We start from the raw sequence: 16,298 nt of genomic DNA, 5'->3' as shown, positions 1-16,298 counted from the left end.
GCACAGCTCCCCTAGTAACACTTCTGCTTCCCCGGTGAGATGGAGGGGACACCAGTGTCTCATCAGCAGCGTATGCACATTCTCAGAGGGGCACCCTCTTCTGCAGGTAATAGCAGAAAAGCCGCATTAATAGCTACCATTCATCAAGTGCTTTCCATGTGTCAGGCACCCTGCCTGGAGCTGTGTACCCATTATCTCACTCTCCAAACCACCTCACCAGGCAAACCCGCTTACCTCCTTTTACAAATAGGAACATACAGCTCAGAGAGGTTAAGTAGCTTTCCCAGAGTCACACAGCTAGGGAGCAGTGGTGCTGAGCCTGAGATCCAAGTCAGTCTAACTTTCAGGCCTGTACTCATAATCACTCCTTCACCATCACCACCACCACCATGTCTTGGAGGATGACATGCCTTCATGTTCCACATTCTAGAGTTACTCCTGTTAGAGCCTCTGACCCCTGTGCACGGTGGGGATTGGCATTGAGGCAAGGGTTCTCCCAGGCATCCATGGGATTGGGTCTAAAGCAACTCCAGGAGTCAAGGAGTTGGTGGCTGGGGTAAAGGAAAGAGCTGGGCCTGGTTCAGCCTTCAGGGTAAAATCCAAGCTTCAAGGTCAGTGTCTAGCCCTCTCTCCTTCTACCCTCTTCCCCTATTGCTCCTGCCACTTGAATTCCTGTCTCTTCACATTGTAACCCATGGGTCTCCAGGGCTTTGCTAGGCCTTCTCAGTCTAACAAACTCCTACTTATCCTTTAAGCCCCGGGTAAAATGTCCCCTCTCCTAGAACACCTTCCTCCTGAACAACCCATAGCCTCCTTCTGCACAGCCCTCCTACCACTCCTACAGAATGTCCTGTTTTATTATCTGTAAGTACCCCACACTAGGCTGTGAACTTCCTGCAGATGGGCATGGCTTGGTATTCCTCTTTGTCTCCTCAGTTCTCAGCCAGCACCCAGCATACAGTTGTTGCTCTATACATAATTGTTATATAATGAAGGAATTTCTTAGGACCCAAGGAACACAGGGCTTCCGCACTGGTGACGGGAGGGCTGGGCACAGCCTGGTTCACAAGAATGTGAATGGATTTAAAGAATTTCAATCCCGCAGGGACAAATGGTTCATAACCGTGGAGGCACTGGTGAGCTTCTTTCCCCAGAAAAGTGCACCATGCCTAACAAATTTCCTGTGCTACTTCAGGAGGGTGTCTCCTCCCTAGGCTTGGACCCAAGAAGGAAGCTATGTACGGAGGATAGGAGTTAGTGCACACGATGGGTTAGTGCCCAGGACTGCTGGGCAGAGGCTAAGGGAATGACTGTTCCTAGTCCATTAGACCAAGAAGGCAGAAGGCACCCTAGAAGAGAGCCTGTCTCCTGGGAGGGAAACAGTTTACCACTTGTGTCATCCTTTCTGTCCATAAACGGCAGAGCAGAATACTTAAGTTTGGGGGCTTTGGAGCTGGCCTGCTCCGATTCAAGTGCTGGCTTTGCCACCTCCTAGCTGTGCAACCTTGGGCAAATTACTTAACATTTCTGGGCTTGAATTTCCTCTAGGAATAATATAACACATACTTGGTAGGATGTTATTAGGACTAAATGGCCCATTATCCATCTATGTTCACTCTTATCTGAAGCATTCATTTGTCCTTTAAGAACAGGAAGACTAGGCTTCAGCTTGAAGGACCTCTCCTCCAGGCAGCCTTCCTTAACTCCCTGCCACACTCACTCACCTAGGTTAATACCCTTGTTATCAGCCCAACTCCCACCCCCGGGGCCCTTCATATTTTTCCTTGATTGAGCTCATCATACTTAAAATGACTTCTTGCTCGCCTGTGAGCTTTAGGAGGGAAGGGATCTTGAATGCTTCATTCACTGCTGTGTGCCCACACCTGGCACATAGTAGGTGCTCAGTAAATAAGTGTCGAATCAACTTAGGGATGGAAGGTGGGCAAGTTCCAGATTCAGGCTTTTAGAGGAGGATTGCTGAACTGCCAGGCAGAATGTGAAGGTCACAAAATTTGGGGTGGGCCTGGGTGGAGAAACCAGGCCCCTTTTGCCTGTGTCAGCGGCCAGACCTTCTGACTTCTTTTCTCTCTCTCCTAGTTCCTGGCATTCGACACCCAGTTGCTGATGGGTAACCGGCGCCACTCCCTGAGCCCGGAGGAGTATATTTTTGGAGCCCTCAACATTTATCTAGACATCATCTACATCTTCACCTTCTTCCTGCAGCTTTTTGGCACCAACCGGGAATGAGGAACCTCTCCCACCCCCGGCCCTCCTCCAGAGAATGCTCCCTTCCTGGCCTCTGACCCTCTCCCATGCTCCTGCAAGCCCAGATATAAAACTAGCTGCCAGCCCAGCCTGTGGCCAGCCCGCTCACTCCCCACAGCTCTCTCATCCTCACCCTCTGCAGCTTGTACACTAGCCATCGCCATCGGGGCCCTGGGGAACTGAAGTCACATCAGCCCCTCATACCCCCCTCTCCAGTTACAGCACCTGATCCCACACTGTCAAGGCGGAGGCCCCTCTGGGTTTGAGGAGTCCAGCAGGGTTTCAGATACAGGAAAGAGACCCCAGGGAGCCTGGCTGAGACCCGCACCCCCACCAAAATCCCTCCTAAAGCTGCCACAGTTGTGTGACCTCGGGGCAAACTATCCTGTGTCCAGTGTGCCCTCTTCTTTCTGTCCCTTCCAGGTTAGGCATTGACATTGTGTAAGGTTGGGGAGACTGCGCTGAGATGGGGGGTGGGGAGGGCGGAGGGTGTACTCTGCAGGAGGGAGGCTGTGGATAGACCCGGGGACTGTCCCAGGCCTCTGGGACCAGTTGCCTGTTCTAGGGAGTTGGGTCCTGAGGGCGAGGGCAGTGGGAGAGGAGTGGGAAGCCAGTGCCATCGGCCACTTGCCTGGATAGGTGGGACCCTGCCCAGGTGAAAGCAGAGGAACCGACTGTAAAGTCTGGGCTCTACAGTAGAGCCAACCCCTGACCCAAGTCCACCTGGGAGGCTTTGGGATTGGCAGGACCAGGGCCCACATTCTCTCTGGCTCTTCTCTTGCGTACCTCCCACCTCCCCAGGACTGAGGCCGAGGGAAGTATGCTTGGCCTAGAGGATCGGATGTTCCTGGAGATGGGGTGGTTCTAGCTGCTGGGCCAGCCCCATCTGGAGGGAATCTTGCCCTGCCCCCAGCCCTTCACGGCTGTGCCAGAGTCCCTTCCTAATCCCTCCCTGATCCCCTGCCATTGGCTGCTTTATCCCCATCCAGGTCTCCTGCAGCCTCTGCAGGAGTTGGCAGTGCCCAGGTCCCAGCCCCTAGCTTCCCTGGCCACTCAGCCCAGAGTCCCTAAGTCCCCTCCCTTCCTTATCATCCCATCTCCTCAATTTGGAAACTGTCCAGCTGATGGCAGCAGCCAGGGCCAATCCCTCCAGCTGGCCCCATGTGATGAGGCTGGGGCTCCTTATCAGCCTCCAGGCGCCTGGGATCTGGGGGTGGGGGGGGGGCCCCGGGTGTGCAGTGTGCGGGTGTGCGGTGTGCGTCAGTCACCAGCCCCGGGTAGGGAGGGAGAGGACGGGGGCCATGCCTGGGGGGAGCGTGCAGTCAGTTGCATACCAAGGACTCCCAGCCCGTGGAAAGTTACCAGGTGGAGACCTAGAGCAGATACCAGGACCCTACCTTGGCCTCTCCCTCCAAGTTTCCCCTCTCTTCTTCCTTTGCCAGTGTTGTTTGCCTCTGGGGAAGATGGCTAGGTATGCTGTCTGTTCCCAATCCCACCCTCCACACCCTTCTTATTTACACCCTTCAAGAAAAATTGCAGAAGCATTTGGACTTTTGTTCTATCTTGGGTATTTGAGGAGAGAAGGAGCCAAGAACGGGTAGCTGTGTGTGTAGATGTGTGTGTGTGGGGGGGCAATTGGGAGCATGGGTGGGATGCCCACTGGGTGCTGGTCTAAATTAATCCATTGCAGCCGTTCTACTAAGTCAGAACTCTGCATCTCCCCATTGCAGAAGAGAGAAAATGAATTATTCAGAGAGGTTTGGTAACGAAGTCAGGGTCACACAGCTAATAAGTGGTGGATCTGATGTTCAGACTCACAGCTGTCTCACCCACAAGGCATCACTCTTAACCCCCAAGATTGGGCTGGAATGGGACTCCAAGGGAGCCCTGAGAAAGGGTGGTTAGACCCTGACATCTCTGGGATTCGCTGTCTCCCGTGCCACCCTGACCTTCCGTCTCTCCCTCTGCCACATTTGTGCTCTGAGGTTTCCACCTTTTTGGACACAGATTGGGGGGCAGGATTCTGGTTTCTGATTCCAAACCTTACTGCCAATAGGCTCGGGGTATTAGGCAAGTTTTCTTGCCATCTGTGATTCAGTATTTCCTATTAGCAAGATGGAAGATCGTGGCCCGTGGGGAGGCACCAGAACACTTATTTCCACTGGCTTCCTCACCCAGCGGCCACCTCTCCTCTGAGGTCTCTTGGTTTCCCTCCTGATCTCTGGCCCCAGTTCTGGAGGTTACCTCCTGCCCTGCCACTCCCTGCCCGGGCCTTGGCCCTGCTTCCCAGAATCCATTTCTCCAAGTCCTCCTCTTCCTGGGATAATTTATGCAGAAACTGGGGACTGAGAAGCTTATCTGAGGCTGAGCTCCAAATGCTTGGGGGTAGGGTAAACCCTCAGTACTAAACGTGACCAGAGTGCAAATCACAGCCATGCCAGAGACCTCCTGTGCAGTGGCGGGGAAGCCCAGCAGGTATGAGGTAGAGTCTCCTATTCTGGGTCTGGAGAGGGGTCCAGGACACCTCTGAGGTGGCAGTAGAGCCAGGGCAGGCGCCTGTGCACTCTACCTCTGTCCCAGGCAGTGAGGAGTCCCATAAATACCTGGATGGGTCTTAGAAGGAGGAAGGGCGGGGAAACAGGAATGCAGGATTACGGGAAATCAAAGCTGGGCAGGCACCACAAGCTCCAGAGGAAAAGGGGAGCCTCTGGCCCCTCACATTTTTGGCAGAGATGGCACTGGGACCAGGAAGGAGTAAATTGGATTTTAAAAAGCTAGAGGCAGCCAGTAATCTGACCTTCCATAACATGAGGTCAGAGACCTCCTGCTGAGGGGGGACAGAAGAGGAGATTCTCCCCCTGGGGGCTGTAGATTGGGGCTCGGGCAGTAGGAGAAAGTCTCTGGACTCCCCCTACCAATTTCCAGGCACATGCATGACTCCTTCTGTATCATCTGGGGAAGCCCCAGGAATCTTGGTTCGTCCCAGCGGAGTCTGGATCAGACAGACAGTCATCCTTGTGTCCAAAATGCTGCCCCTTTCCCTACTGATCCCTCACCGGGGCAAGTCCCAGGTGATCAAATCGGCTCGCCTCGGTGGGTCAGGATTTTACAAGTGCTTTGCTGCCCTGCTGTGGCTATTTGAGGAAAAGCAGTGCCTGCTTCTGTGGGAAGGAAATAGGGCATAACCTTGCCCAGGTGTTAGGGACGGATATGGCCGGCAGCCTTCTCTTACCCGGTGCTTCTCAGACCTCCCCAGACTTCTCTTTCCATCAGTCTCTGGCTGTTCCCTTCTGTCCAGTGACCGTGGCATTTGTCTGACACTGTTTACCTAATGGGCTGCTTGAAGCCACCCTTTGCGCAGCCCCCTTCCTCAAGCGGATCTCCGGAGGGTCTCACGGCAGAGATCAGCAGCAGGGACAGGGTCTTGCCTGCCTTCCCCTCCCCCCACACTGTCATTCCAGCCTCAGCTCCTTCAAGCTCCCCAGTGCCCTGTTCCTTTGCCTGGCCTCACCTTCTCTGGGTCTGCGACTGACTGGAGAGAAGAATAAAAGGCTTTTTGACACCTGAGCCATTTCCTTTACCTTCCTTTCACTTGTTACCAAGTGGATTTCAGAAGGTCCTTGGAGTCTGAGGTGCAACTCCAGATTCAGTGCGAAGGTTTTATGCCGGGATTGCTCCTTTCAACGTAGGCAAGTTTGAATTAAACCTCCATTTATTTATTTGTTTTGGTGTGCTGTATGGTGGGGGTCACATTTCATTCTTTTTCCATGTGACTATCTCGTTACTGCAGCAGCATTTGTGGAAAATTTTTGGGGGGGTGGGGGAGTGCACAGGCCAGGAATCGAACCCTGGTCTCCCACATGGCAGGCAAGAATTCCGCCACTGAACTACCCTGGCAACCCCTCCACATTTATTTTTATGTGGACAAAGTGACACTGGTCCTCTTGCTCAATAAATCCTTTTCCGAGGCTCATAGGATTCCAGGGTTGGAAGGCATCCCGGAGAGCTTGCACCCATGACAGGGCTCTAAAGTCTCCTTCCTGACAGGAGGCTCACCACCTTCCATGGAAACCTGTTACTTTGTTGGCAGTTCTGTTATAAGATTATTCCTTGTTTTGAGCCCAAATCCATGTCCTCGTGTTGCACCCAGACAGATCCCCAAGAGCAGCAGCTGAAGGAGAGTGACCCTGTGGAAACTTTTTCAATCCTTGCCCTGGGAGCTCCAGACCCTCCTGCTCTGTACAACTCAGGCTCTGTCTTTACTATCTTAACTACTCCTTCTGCCTCCTTCTATAACACTTGAGCTTCTTGAAGGCAGGAACTGTAGCTTGTTCACCCTTGAACTTCCAGGACTAATGGCACATAGTCAGCCTCAGCAAACAACTTTTAAACGAATGGAAGAATGGGAGAATGAAAAAAGCAACATGAATAGATCCACTCCAACTATTTCATTTTTCCAAAAAGGAAACTAAGGAGCTGAAGGTGCTGTGACCTGTCCAAGGTCACACATGACTTAGTGACTGGGAGTGGGATTAGCGTGAAGCCCCAATTTGCAGGCGCATGGACTGGGTCACGTCACAATGGAGGAGTGGGAGCCATTACCTTTGCTTCTGAGAAGGTTCTGGTATAAATTCAGCCAGAGCAGGAAAAGGAACAGAGGCAATAGTTAAGGGACTCTGAAGAGAGTGTAACATTTATTAAGCACCCACGAGGTACAAAACACTTCCATAGACACAGAGAGATGGGGGAAGAGAAAACAACTGTGTTATAGGAGAGGAAACATGGGCCACAGCTCGAGACATGGCTGAGAGTCCCAAGTAAATGCTCATTAATGTAGCGCCAGCAGGGAATGAGTACTGAGAGGATGTGGAGCAGTGGAAAGTGGCGGTCTCAGAATCAGGGTTTGAAGAGTATGAAACGCTAAGGGGCATGAACCTAGAGCAAAGGAAGAGCTGAAGCGATCTAAGTGATGGTAGGGATGGGGTGAAGTGCTGGGCTCCCATGTCTTTGCCCCACCTCATCATGACTCTCTCCTACCCAGTCCCATCCACTCCCTTCTGGTAGCTACAAGTGGTGACCTCCATGCACATCCCAGTCCCCACCCCCACCCTGGGGATAGCCTCCCACCAAGGCTCTTCATTCTCACTCCCAAGCATCTAAGTGTGGCTGGAGAAATTCCAGAGTTGAGCTGATGCCTTCTGGCTCACATATGCCCATCTGGCTAGTCCCAGGAAATCTGTGTTTGTCCTCACTAATGGTGCCCCCGCCACACGGTTCTTATCTCACAGATGGCTGCTATAGACTTTCTTCCTAGCCTACTATCTCCAACTCTCTCCAGTGACAGTTGACCCTACTTTCTTTTCTGGGAAAATCCTGACAAAAGGAGTGAGCCCCACCCTGTCCTTTGATAGATCCACTGGGCTCCTTTGCTATGTAAGAAGTCCAGCTGTCCTGAGGCAGTAGTGCCAAGGAGACCATGTATAGACGCTGTGGCCAACAGGACCAGCGGAACCCAACATTTCCACCACGACCGCCGAGGAGGCAGACACACGAGTGAAGAAACCATCTTGGAAATGGATTCTCTAATTTCAGCATCCCAGACCCCAACCATTGAGTCTTCCTTCGTGAGGTCCAAGACATCCAAATTCTTAATCTGCAAAATCTGTGATCATAACAGAATGGTTGTCATTTTATGCCACTGAGTTTGAAGTGGTTTGTTAGGCAGCAATAGATAACTGGAACAGAATTTGGTACCTGGAATTGAGGCACTGCCATAATGAAAGTTAAAGCATATGGCCTTGGTTTTGGGGCTAGGTGGTGAGAGAAACCTGACTGGTCAAGGAGACTGCTAGGGAAAGTTGGAAGGACCTCAAAGCGACTGTAGGTGAAGGTTTGAAGGAAAGTTGAGAAAATGCCATCGAAAACCAGAGGAATGGAGATCCTTGTTATGTACTGGTAGAAAGTTTATCAAAATTTTTGTCTGCACTAATGTCAAAAAAAAAAAAAAAACAACCTAGAAAAAGTGCCTAATGAATTAATGGATCTGGTTAGGAAGATTTCCAGGCAGAACGGTGAAAGTGTCATCTGTTTTGACTCTTTATAGGACACAAATAGTGAGAAAGCTAAAGAAGAGTTTGAAGGAGACGTAAAGAGTCTACAGCAGTCTTTCTAGTCGTCAAAGAAGTCTCAAAGCAATATAGGGCCTTAGGGCAAAGATCAAATCCAGGGAACCGTCATAGTGTCCAAGTGAAGATGAAGCCAGAGGTGTGACTGTCAAACCCTTAGTTAAGACTTCAGAAAGTTCTACGGTAGTTCCTCATAGGACCTTCCAGACAGATAGAAGTGATCCAAAGGATCTTAAGGGTATATGTTAAATACCACTCTATTAAACAGTGCTCCTAAAGATCTTAAGTTTATTCTCCTTTAGCAGCCTCACTGGAGGCCCAAGATGGAGAAGACCCTCCTTAAGAGATTTGTTTGTGTGATTTTTGTCTAATGGAGTGATGCTCAATGGAACTCATAGAAAACCCACAGAGTTTTTAAAGCCATTGTATTGGAGGGTGATGTGAGGATAAATGACTTGTCTTTCTAGTTTTCAGGTCTTCATATTTAGAGCAATCTTGGCCAAGGACCAAACTTGAGGAAGCTTATATATACATAGACTTGATTTAGATATGATTCTGGACCTCAAGTCTGAGCCTGATGTCATATGAGATGAGACTTTGGAGGGTCTTTGGAGGGGTTGAGTATATTTTACATGAGACCTATAGATAGACTGGAGCAGTTTACATTCTTCCTATTTAGAGGTGGGATGTATGTCCCTTCCCCTGAAATCTGGGTAGGCTTGTGACTGCTTCAACCAATATATATGGCAGAAGTGATGCTGTGTAACTTCTTAGGATAGGTCATGAAATGTCATACAGCTTCTGCCTTGTTCACGGGAAGACAGAGCCATCATGTAAGAAATTCAACTACCCTGAAGCCACCATGACAGAAAGGCCAAGAGTAGGAGCTCTGGTCAACAATTCAAATGAGCCCAGCTTTCCAGACATTTCTGCCAAGGTGCCAGACACATGAAGCCATCTTGGGAGGGAATTTTCCTGCCCCAGTCAATGTGTCAACCCAAGCCATTCAAGGCTTCCCAGATGAGGTCCTACCATCATAAAGTAGGCACCTGCCATGTCTCTATGCCCTGTTTGAATTTCTTACCCACAGAAACTGTGATCAAGATAAAATGAGTATTTTGTTTCCCTACATTTGGAGTAATTTGTTATGCAGTAATAGATAATAACTAAAACATCCTTCTAACTCTCACTTCCTTCTTTCCATTACCAAACTTCCCAAACAAATAAATGGTCTTATTTCTTGCCACCCTCTCTTCCCTTGACTGCCAGCATTCAGTGAACATGTATTTTTTTTCTTCTTGTGTATTTCATTGTAATAGATAATACTTTCACATGTTTAAAAAGTCAAATCCTTCCTGGCAACGTGGGACAGAAATCTTAGAATGAGCTGGAACTCAGCATCAAGGGACTGAGAAAACCTTCTCAACCAAAATGGGGAAGAGCGAAATGAGACAAAGTGTCAATGGCTGAGAGATTCCAAACAGAGTCTGAGAGGTTAACCTGGAGGTTAGTTTTACACATTAAATAGATACCATCTGTTTAGTTAAGGTGTAATGGAGAGGCTGGAGGGAACTGTCTGAAAATGTAGAGCTGTGCTCCAGCAGCCATTTTTCTTTAAGGTGATTGTATGATGGCATAGCTTTCGCAATGTGACAGTGTGATTGTGAAAACCTTGTGTCTGATGCTCCTTTTATCTACCTTATCGACAGATGAGTAAAACGTATGGATTGAAAATAAATATATAATAGGGGGAACAAATGTTAAAATAAATTTAGCAGATTGAAACGCTAGTGATCAATGAAAGGGAGGGGTAAGGGTTATGGTACGTATGAATTTTTTTCTGTTTTCTTTTCATTCCTTTTTCTGATTCGATGCAAATGTTCTAAGAATTGATCATGATGATGAATGTAAAACTATGTGATGATATTGTGAGTTATTGATTATATACCAAGAATGGAATGATCATATGGTAAGAATGTTTGTGTTTATATGTGGTTATGTATCATGAAAATAAAAAAAAAGTCAAATCCACATCAGAAGGCACACGTTGAGGAATCTCACTCCCACTCTGGCCTCTTTTCACCCTATTCTCCTCTCCCTCCCTTTTCCTAAAACTTCTGCGACAGACTTCTTTTATTTGTGTTTATTTTTTTCCTAATGTTTCTTTTTAAAATATTTTTAATGATAAAGTAACATACAAACACAAACATTCTTAACATACAAACATTCCAAACATGGTGTACAATCAGTGGCTCACAATATCATCATGTAGTTGTGTATTCACCATCATGATCATTTTTTAGAACATTTGCATGACTCCAGAAAAAGAACTCATACATGCCATACGTCTTACCCCTCCCTCTCATTGACCATTGGTTAGTATTTCCATCTAACCAATTTATTTTAACCTTTGTCCCCCCTATTATTTGTTTATTTATTTTTATCTATATTGTTTACTCATCTGTCCATACCTAAGATAAAGGGAGCATCAGACACAAGGTTTTCACAATTACACATTCACATTGTAACAGCTATATCATTATACAATTATCTTCAAGAAACAAGGCTACTGGAACACAGCTCTACAGTTTCAGGTACTTCCCTTTAGCCACTCCAATACACCGTAAACTGAAAAGGGATATCTATATAATGTGTAACAATAACTTCCAGGATAACCTCTTAACTCGGTTTGAAACCTGTCAGTCATTGAAAATGGTATTTTTTCTCATTTCTCTCTTCCCCCTCTTGGTCAAGAAGGTTTTTTCAACCCCCTGATGCTAGGTTCCAGCTCATCCTAGGATTTCTGCCCCACGTTGCCAGGCAGATTTACACCCCTGGGAGTCATGTTCCATGTAGTGGGGGAGGGCAGTGAGTTCACTTGCCATGTCTGCTTAGAGAGAAAGAGACCACATCTGAGCAACAAAGGAGGCTCTCTGAGGGTGACTCTGAGGCCTAATTTTAAGTAGGCTTAGCCTATCCTTTGCAGGAAGAAATTTCACAGGGGCGAACCCCAAGATCGAGGGCTTGGCCTGTTGAATTGGTCTTCCCCACTGCTTGCAAGAGTATCAGAAATTCTCCAAATGGGGAAGTTGAATCTTTCCCCCTTTCTCCCCATTCCCCTAAGGGGACTTTCATAGCTTCAGTGCTCTGACTCTGAGTCTCAGGTGTCACATAAATACCCGAAGTTTCTGGGAAAGACCATATTATATACAAACAGCTCAGTATCTCAGAATTTAGAATTAACAGTTACACTTCCTGAATACATGTGACTGCTGTAAGAGCTTACAATCTAGGACCCTTTATTTTAAGATCCAACCTGATAAACCATGCCCAGTGTTTCTTTATGTAAACACAACAAATCTGAATGTACACTCTTGTTGCCTCATACTTTGCTTTAAAAAAAAAGTAGCATACAGTATACAGATTCTTTATTCTTGTTTTGTTCCCGCAACATTCTACCCTGAAATGAAAGATCTTTTCATTTTAGCACTTGGAGAGTGTGGTGAATGCAAATGGACACAAATTCTTTGCAGCCCCTCCCTTTAAGATATGAAGTCTATTTCTCCATTCCTTGGCTTTGGGTCGGACATACAACTTAATTTGACTCATGGAAGTTATATTATGTGAGTTCCAAGAGTTCTCTGGTCCAGCAATACCAGTCAAAGGCCTGAATTGGCTCTGATGGTCCTCCCTGGTTCAGAAGCTCTCCCTGGGGCCAATCACCATGGCACTGGGGTGGAATAGCCTGACTGTCTGGACCTACGTGGGCCATATATTTGTGTGTGGGATCAGCTCTCTCACACATTCATGGACAGGAGAGTGTGTATGAAGGGTCCTCCAAAGAAAATTCAGAACATGGTTCTGGAACAATTTCTTCTTTCCTCTTGACTTGCTCAAATACTGCTCATTCTTCAAAGCCTAGTTCAACTCCCATCCCATAGTATACAGATATAGTTTTCACCTGCTCTCTTCCTTTCCTTTGATGAATTGATCTCCCCCATTCCACGTGCTTCTGGGGAGTAGGAGGGAGCTTGTCAATCCCCACGCTGCACCTTCCCCACCTCTACCTCCTATTCTGCCACAGGGGTGGACACATGGCCTGGCCCATCAGGACATCCTTTCTTTCTGGCTCTAGTGATAGATTCAGGGAATGGACTCTGACCTAAGGTAAGCCATCAGATGTCCCCTAGTTTCTCTAGGCGCCTCCTGTTCAGGTTTACTGTGCAGGACAGTTACGAAAATAGCTACAGTTTTCCTAAACACATGGAGAAAGCCCGTTAGTAGTAAGAGAGTGAGGCTTACCCAAAGAGAAAACTCTTGGGCCCCACAGGAAGGCAGAACCTCTAATGGGTCCCTGAAGTGTCTGAAAAGCAGAGATCCCTCCACTCCTTTTGCTAACTGACCCATACTGGACTATGACATGAGGGCAAAATAAATCTGTATAGTGGTAAGTCGCTGAGATTTTGAGGTTGTCTGGGACAGCTGGATAATTCTGCCCCATATTTGGAGAAACTGCCTTTATCTCCTGGGTTTCAGTTTCTTTCTCTGCAAATGAGAGATTTAGACTGGGTGTTCTGGTGGCTACCTTTTAAGCTATAACACTCTAATTTATAAATTATATAGTTCTTATTTGCAGGTGATTTTAAACTCTGCCTGGATTAATTGTAGAATTTCTCGACTACAATAAAGAGTAAATTTATAAATGGGTTATGCTCCAACAGTTCAGGTAGGACTCCCTTGTTAGAACACTGTTTCAGTGAGAAGGTAGATTAAATATTTAGAAATAAACATAGATTCCTGCTAAACACTCAGTGCTGAGGCCCCCTGTGGCCTCACACTAGAGGCAGTGAGTGAGGCAGGAGAGACAGAGCTGAGCAGAGACCTGGGAGGGCAGGATTGGAGAGGGACAGGGCAGGTGGGTGGTGTGGGCTGGACCATGGACCAAGATGACAGCTGCACAAGGTTCTCTTGGGAGGCAGCAGAAGTGATTACACATGTAAGTCTTTCCTAAATTGGATATTTCCAGTTCTATATATACCTCTTCATTTTAACTGTCCTTGGTTACATGTTCTGGTCAGGGCAGAGATGGGTATACCATGGAGGAAATGAACCTCAAGCTTCAGGGTTCTCATTCACATGTGGGACTCTACCAAGACCTTAGCCATACATTCACAAGGTCATTCATCGGTTATTGTAAAGTTTGAAAGAGTAAGAGCTTTTTACTGAAGTCAGTTAAGAGTGCTGTCCGCTTCCACTTAGACTTCCCCTTTCACATTTCCCCTTGGGTTAGATGGCACTGGGGTGGCCACAGGTAATTCTGAGGTCTAACTAAGAGGAAGTTTAGTTGGGCATATTTTCCGTTTGGGATATATCCGTAAAGTTTACAGTCAATGTCCTGCATAGTTGAGTTATAACTTGTCACCGAGTTAAAGGAATAGCTTCCAGGGATACTCTTCCCACCCACCATGCTGACTCACCCAGAGTTGTGAGGCCAGATGTCAAATAAAGACATAAATATGTCCTATAGCACCTGTCAGCAGGAGTATGTGGGAGTGGAGGAGAATCAAGGTTTGAAAAGGTATGAGGGCAGAAACTAGTCCGAAGAAAAGTCTTCCAATCATTAGACATACAAAAATGGAAGCAGAGGATTCCATACTTATTGACATTCTGTCAAAACAAGTTTTGTCCTGTCGGCAATATACTCAATAACATGGTACATACAATTATAAATGCACCACACCTTCTTTGCTTTTTCATAGAAACTGTACGACGTACAATTTATCAAAATGCGTATGTTTGAATTTTTTATGACACAAATTACTAATGTCAATGAAGGTAATATAAAACTGTTAATACACCATTTATAATGATGTTTTTGAAGCCTAACTGGCTAATGAGTATAGTCAGTTTGAAGAGATTAGTTCCCGCACAAGGACATTTGAAAGGCTCTGAAAGCTTACAATTCACAGATGAAAGAAATTTGATCAAGATTGTTTCCCCAGTTTGACAACAAACCTAAAAATTGAAATGACATTGCCAATAACAAATTGTGAACCTGAGAGAAACTAGTTTTCCAAACCATCAAATAATAAATATCGCATATGATCTGCCATGCTAGGAAAAGACTGAGTTATCTTTCTAGTCTCCCTCTATAAAAATATTATCAAATCATTGTCACATAAAGAAGCAATCAAAGTGTATGCAGTTTAAAATGTAGAGAAAAAAGTAATATTTGGGTGTGACCGGTAGTTAAACAATTCTGGGTATGTTGGGGTACTTGTCAACTTTTAAAAATGTGTACTTTTTGTGATTTCTCTTCTCATTCTAAATAAATATTCACTTGTGCTCCTGTCTTTGCACCTTGGTATTTTTTTTCTTAAATACTCTTCCCCCTACTGTATAAGCATCAGGCTTCACAAAACCTGGCTAACCTCAGTACAGGTGCTAGCATGCTCTTAGGTCTTGCTCAGCTATTCAAGGTGTTGAGGCTGGTTACTCAGCCACAGACCTAAAATCTGGGTATCATCAGGTCACTTGTGCTGATTAAGCTCTGAAAAATGGTCATAAGTTAGAAAAGTCACCTGAGTGGTTCAAACAAAAACGCCTCTTAATTGGCTCACCTCTAAAGCATTTTAGGTCACCAGTAACATTTCTGGGCCCTTCCCAGTCTGCTTTTTGAGAAGCCCTGCAATCAGGAGGAGCCTGCAGTTCACCATCTGGGCCTGTGGCCTATTTTTCTTCTGGTGCATAGTGTTTCAAGACAAGAATAGTGTTCGAAGCACGTCCAGATCCTTAGTGAAATTAAACTTTTTACTGGCAAAAAAAAAAACAAAAACAAAAAACTGTGTTTAAAGAAACAAACATAAAAGCCTTTACAAAAACGAGGTTGATTCCAGCTTCTTGAAAATGAAGGGTTGTCAAGTGTTTGTGCTAGCGTCATCTAGTGACAGAAAGGGTAAATTCAGTTCACCAAAATCCATCAAAAACCAGGGAGGGAAATGGTACCAATGCTGCTGTTTTCTCTCTCTTTTCTGGTTGTGATTTTCAGTACTGTGATTGACTGTATTCTACTGTGATTTTCAGTAATTAACTTATGTCCCCAAATCTTCTAAGTAAACACTGAACGGCAGGTCAGGTATATGAATGTTATGAAATAAAAACTAGAAATAAATGGGACAGGGCTATTGGAACCCCTGATGGCACTGTCTGCAGGTACGAGGCATCAGTCTCTTAGAGGAAGTTAAGCAGATCAGTGGTCTCCTGGGAGCAGGAGGTCCCTTTAACATGAGCTGCCTGGCACAACTCTGCTGACTGCTGGCTAATCCTACTGGACATTCTGGACCACCCTTCTGACTTGACCCTGCTAGTGAGGCTGCCCCTTCAGTAGCTCTCTTGACCAGCTCTGTTTTGTTGTTGTTGTAGTTGTTTTTCCCCAGTCTTATTCTACCGTGTCTGTTTCAGCTCTGTTCCTTTTTTCCTTCTATATTAGTTTTTCCCAAAACCATCTCGGCAAGTAAGCATCTAGTTGCAGCCTCTACTGAATGTTCATTCAACAAACATTCACTCAGAGCCATGAAAAATGTTCTAAAAATGACCATGGTAATGAATACATAAGTATGTGATAAAATATTTTATAACATAAACTATTAAATATAAAAATATTTTTAAAAACAACCATTCATTGAGCATCTTTGTGCCAGGCATTATACTCACATACGAGATTCAAGTCTGAAAATAACATAGTGGTTGCAAGCATGGCCTCTGGAGCCAGACTGCCTAGACTCAAATTCTGGTACTAACACTTCCACCCCTGTGACCTTGGGCAACTTCCTAGTTTGACTGTGTCTCAACGTCCTCATCTGTACAAAAGGGTTAGTAACTATGTCATTTCTTCACAGGGTGCTGTGA

The 16,298-nt window shown here is 46.3% G+C and overlaps 1 protein-coding gene across 1 annotated transcript in view; it reads left to right on the top strand.

The window, feature by feature from the left end:
• The window catches only part of FAIM2 (Fas apoptotic inhibitory molecule 2), a 30,054-nt gene extending 26,245 nt beyond the window's left edge, over positions 1-3,809 (top strand). The window contains exon 12 of the mRNA XM_077170839.1: positions 2,098-3,809. Coding sequence (XP_077026954.1) covers positions 2,098-2,247 — 150 coding nt within the window. The 3' untranslated portion in view covers positions 2,248-3,809. The remainder of the gene's footprint in view (positions 1-2,097) is intronic.
• Positions 3,810-16,298: the final 12,489 nt, after the last annotated feature.

Source organism: Tamandua tetradactyla, chromosome 7, assembly GCF_023851605.1.
Source record: "Tamandua tetradactyla isolate mTamTet1 chromosome 7, mTamTet1.pri, whole genome shotgun sequence".
Lineage (NCBI taxonomy): Eukaryota > Metazoa > Chordata > Mammalia > Pilosa > Myrmecophagidae > Tamandua > Tamandua tetradactyla.
This window is presented reverse-complemented; position numbering and strand designations above follow the sequence as displayed.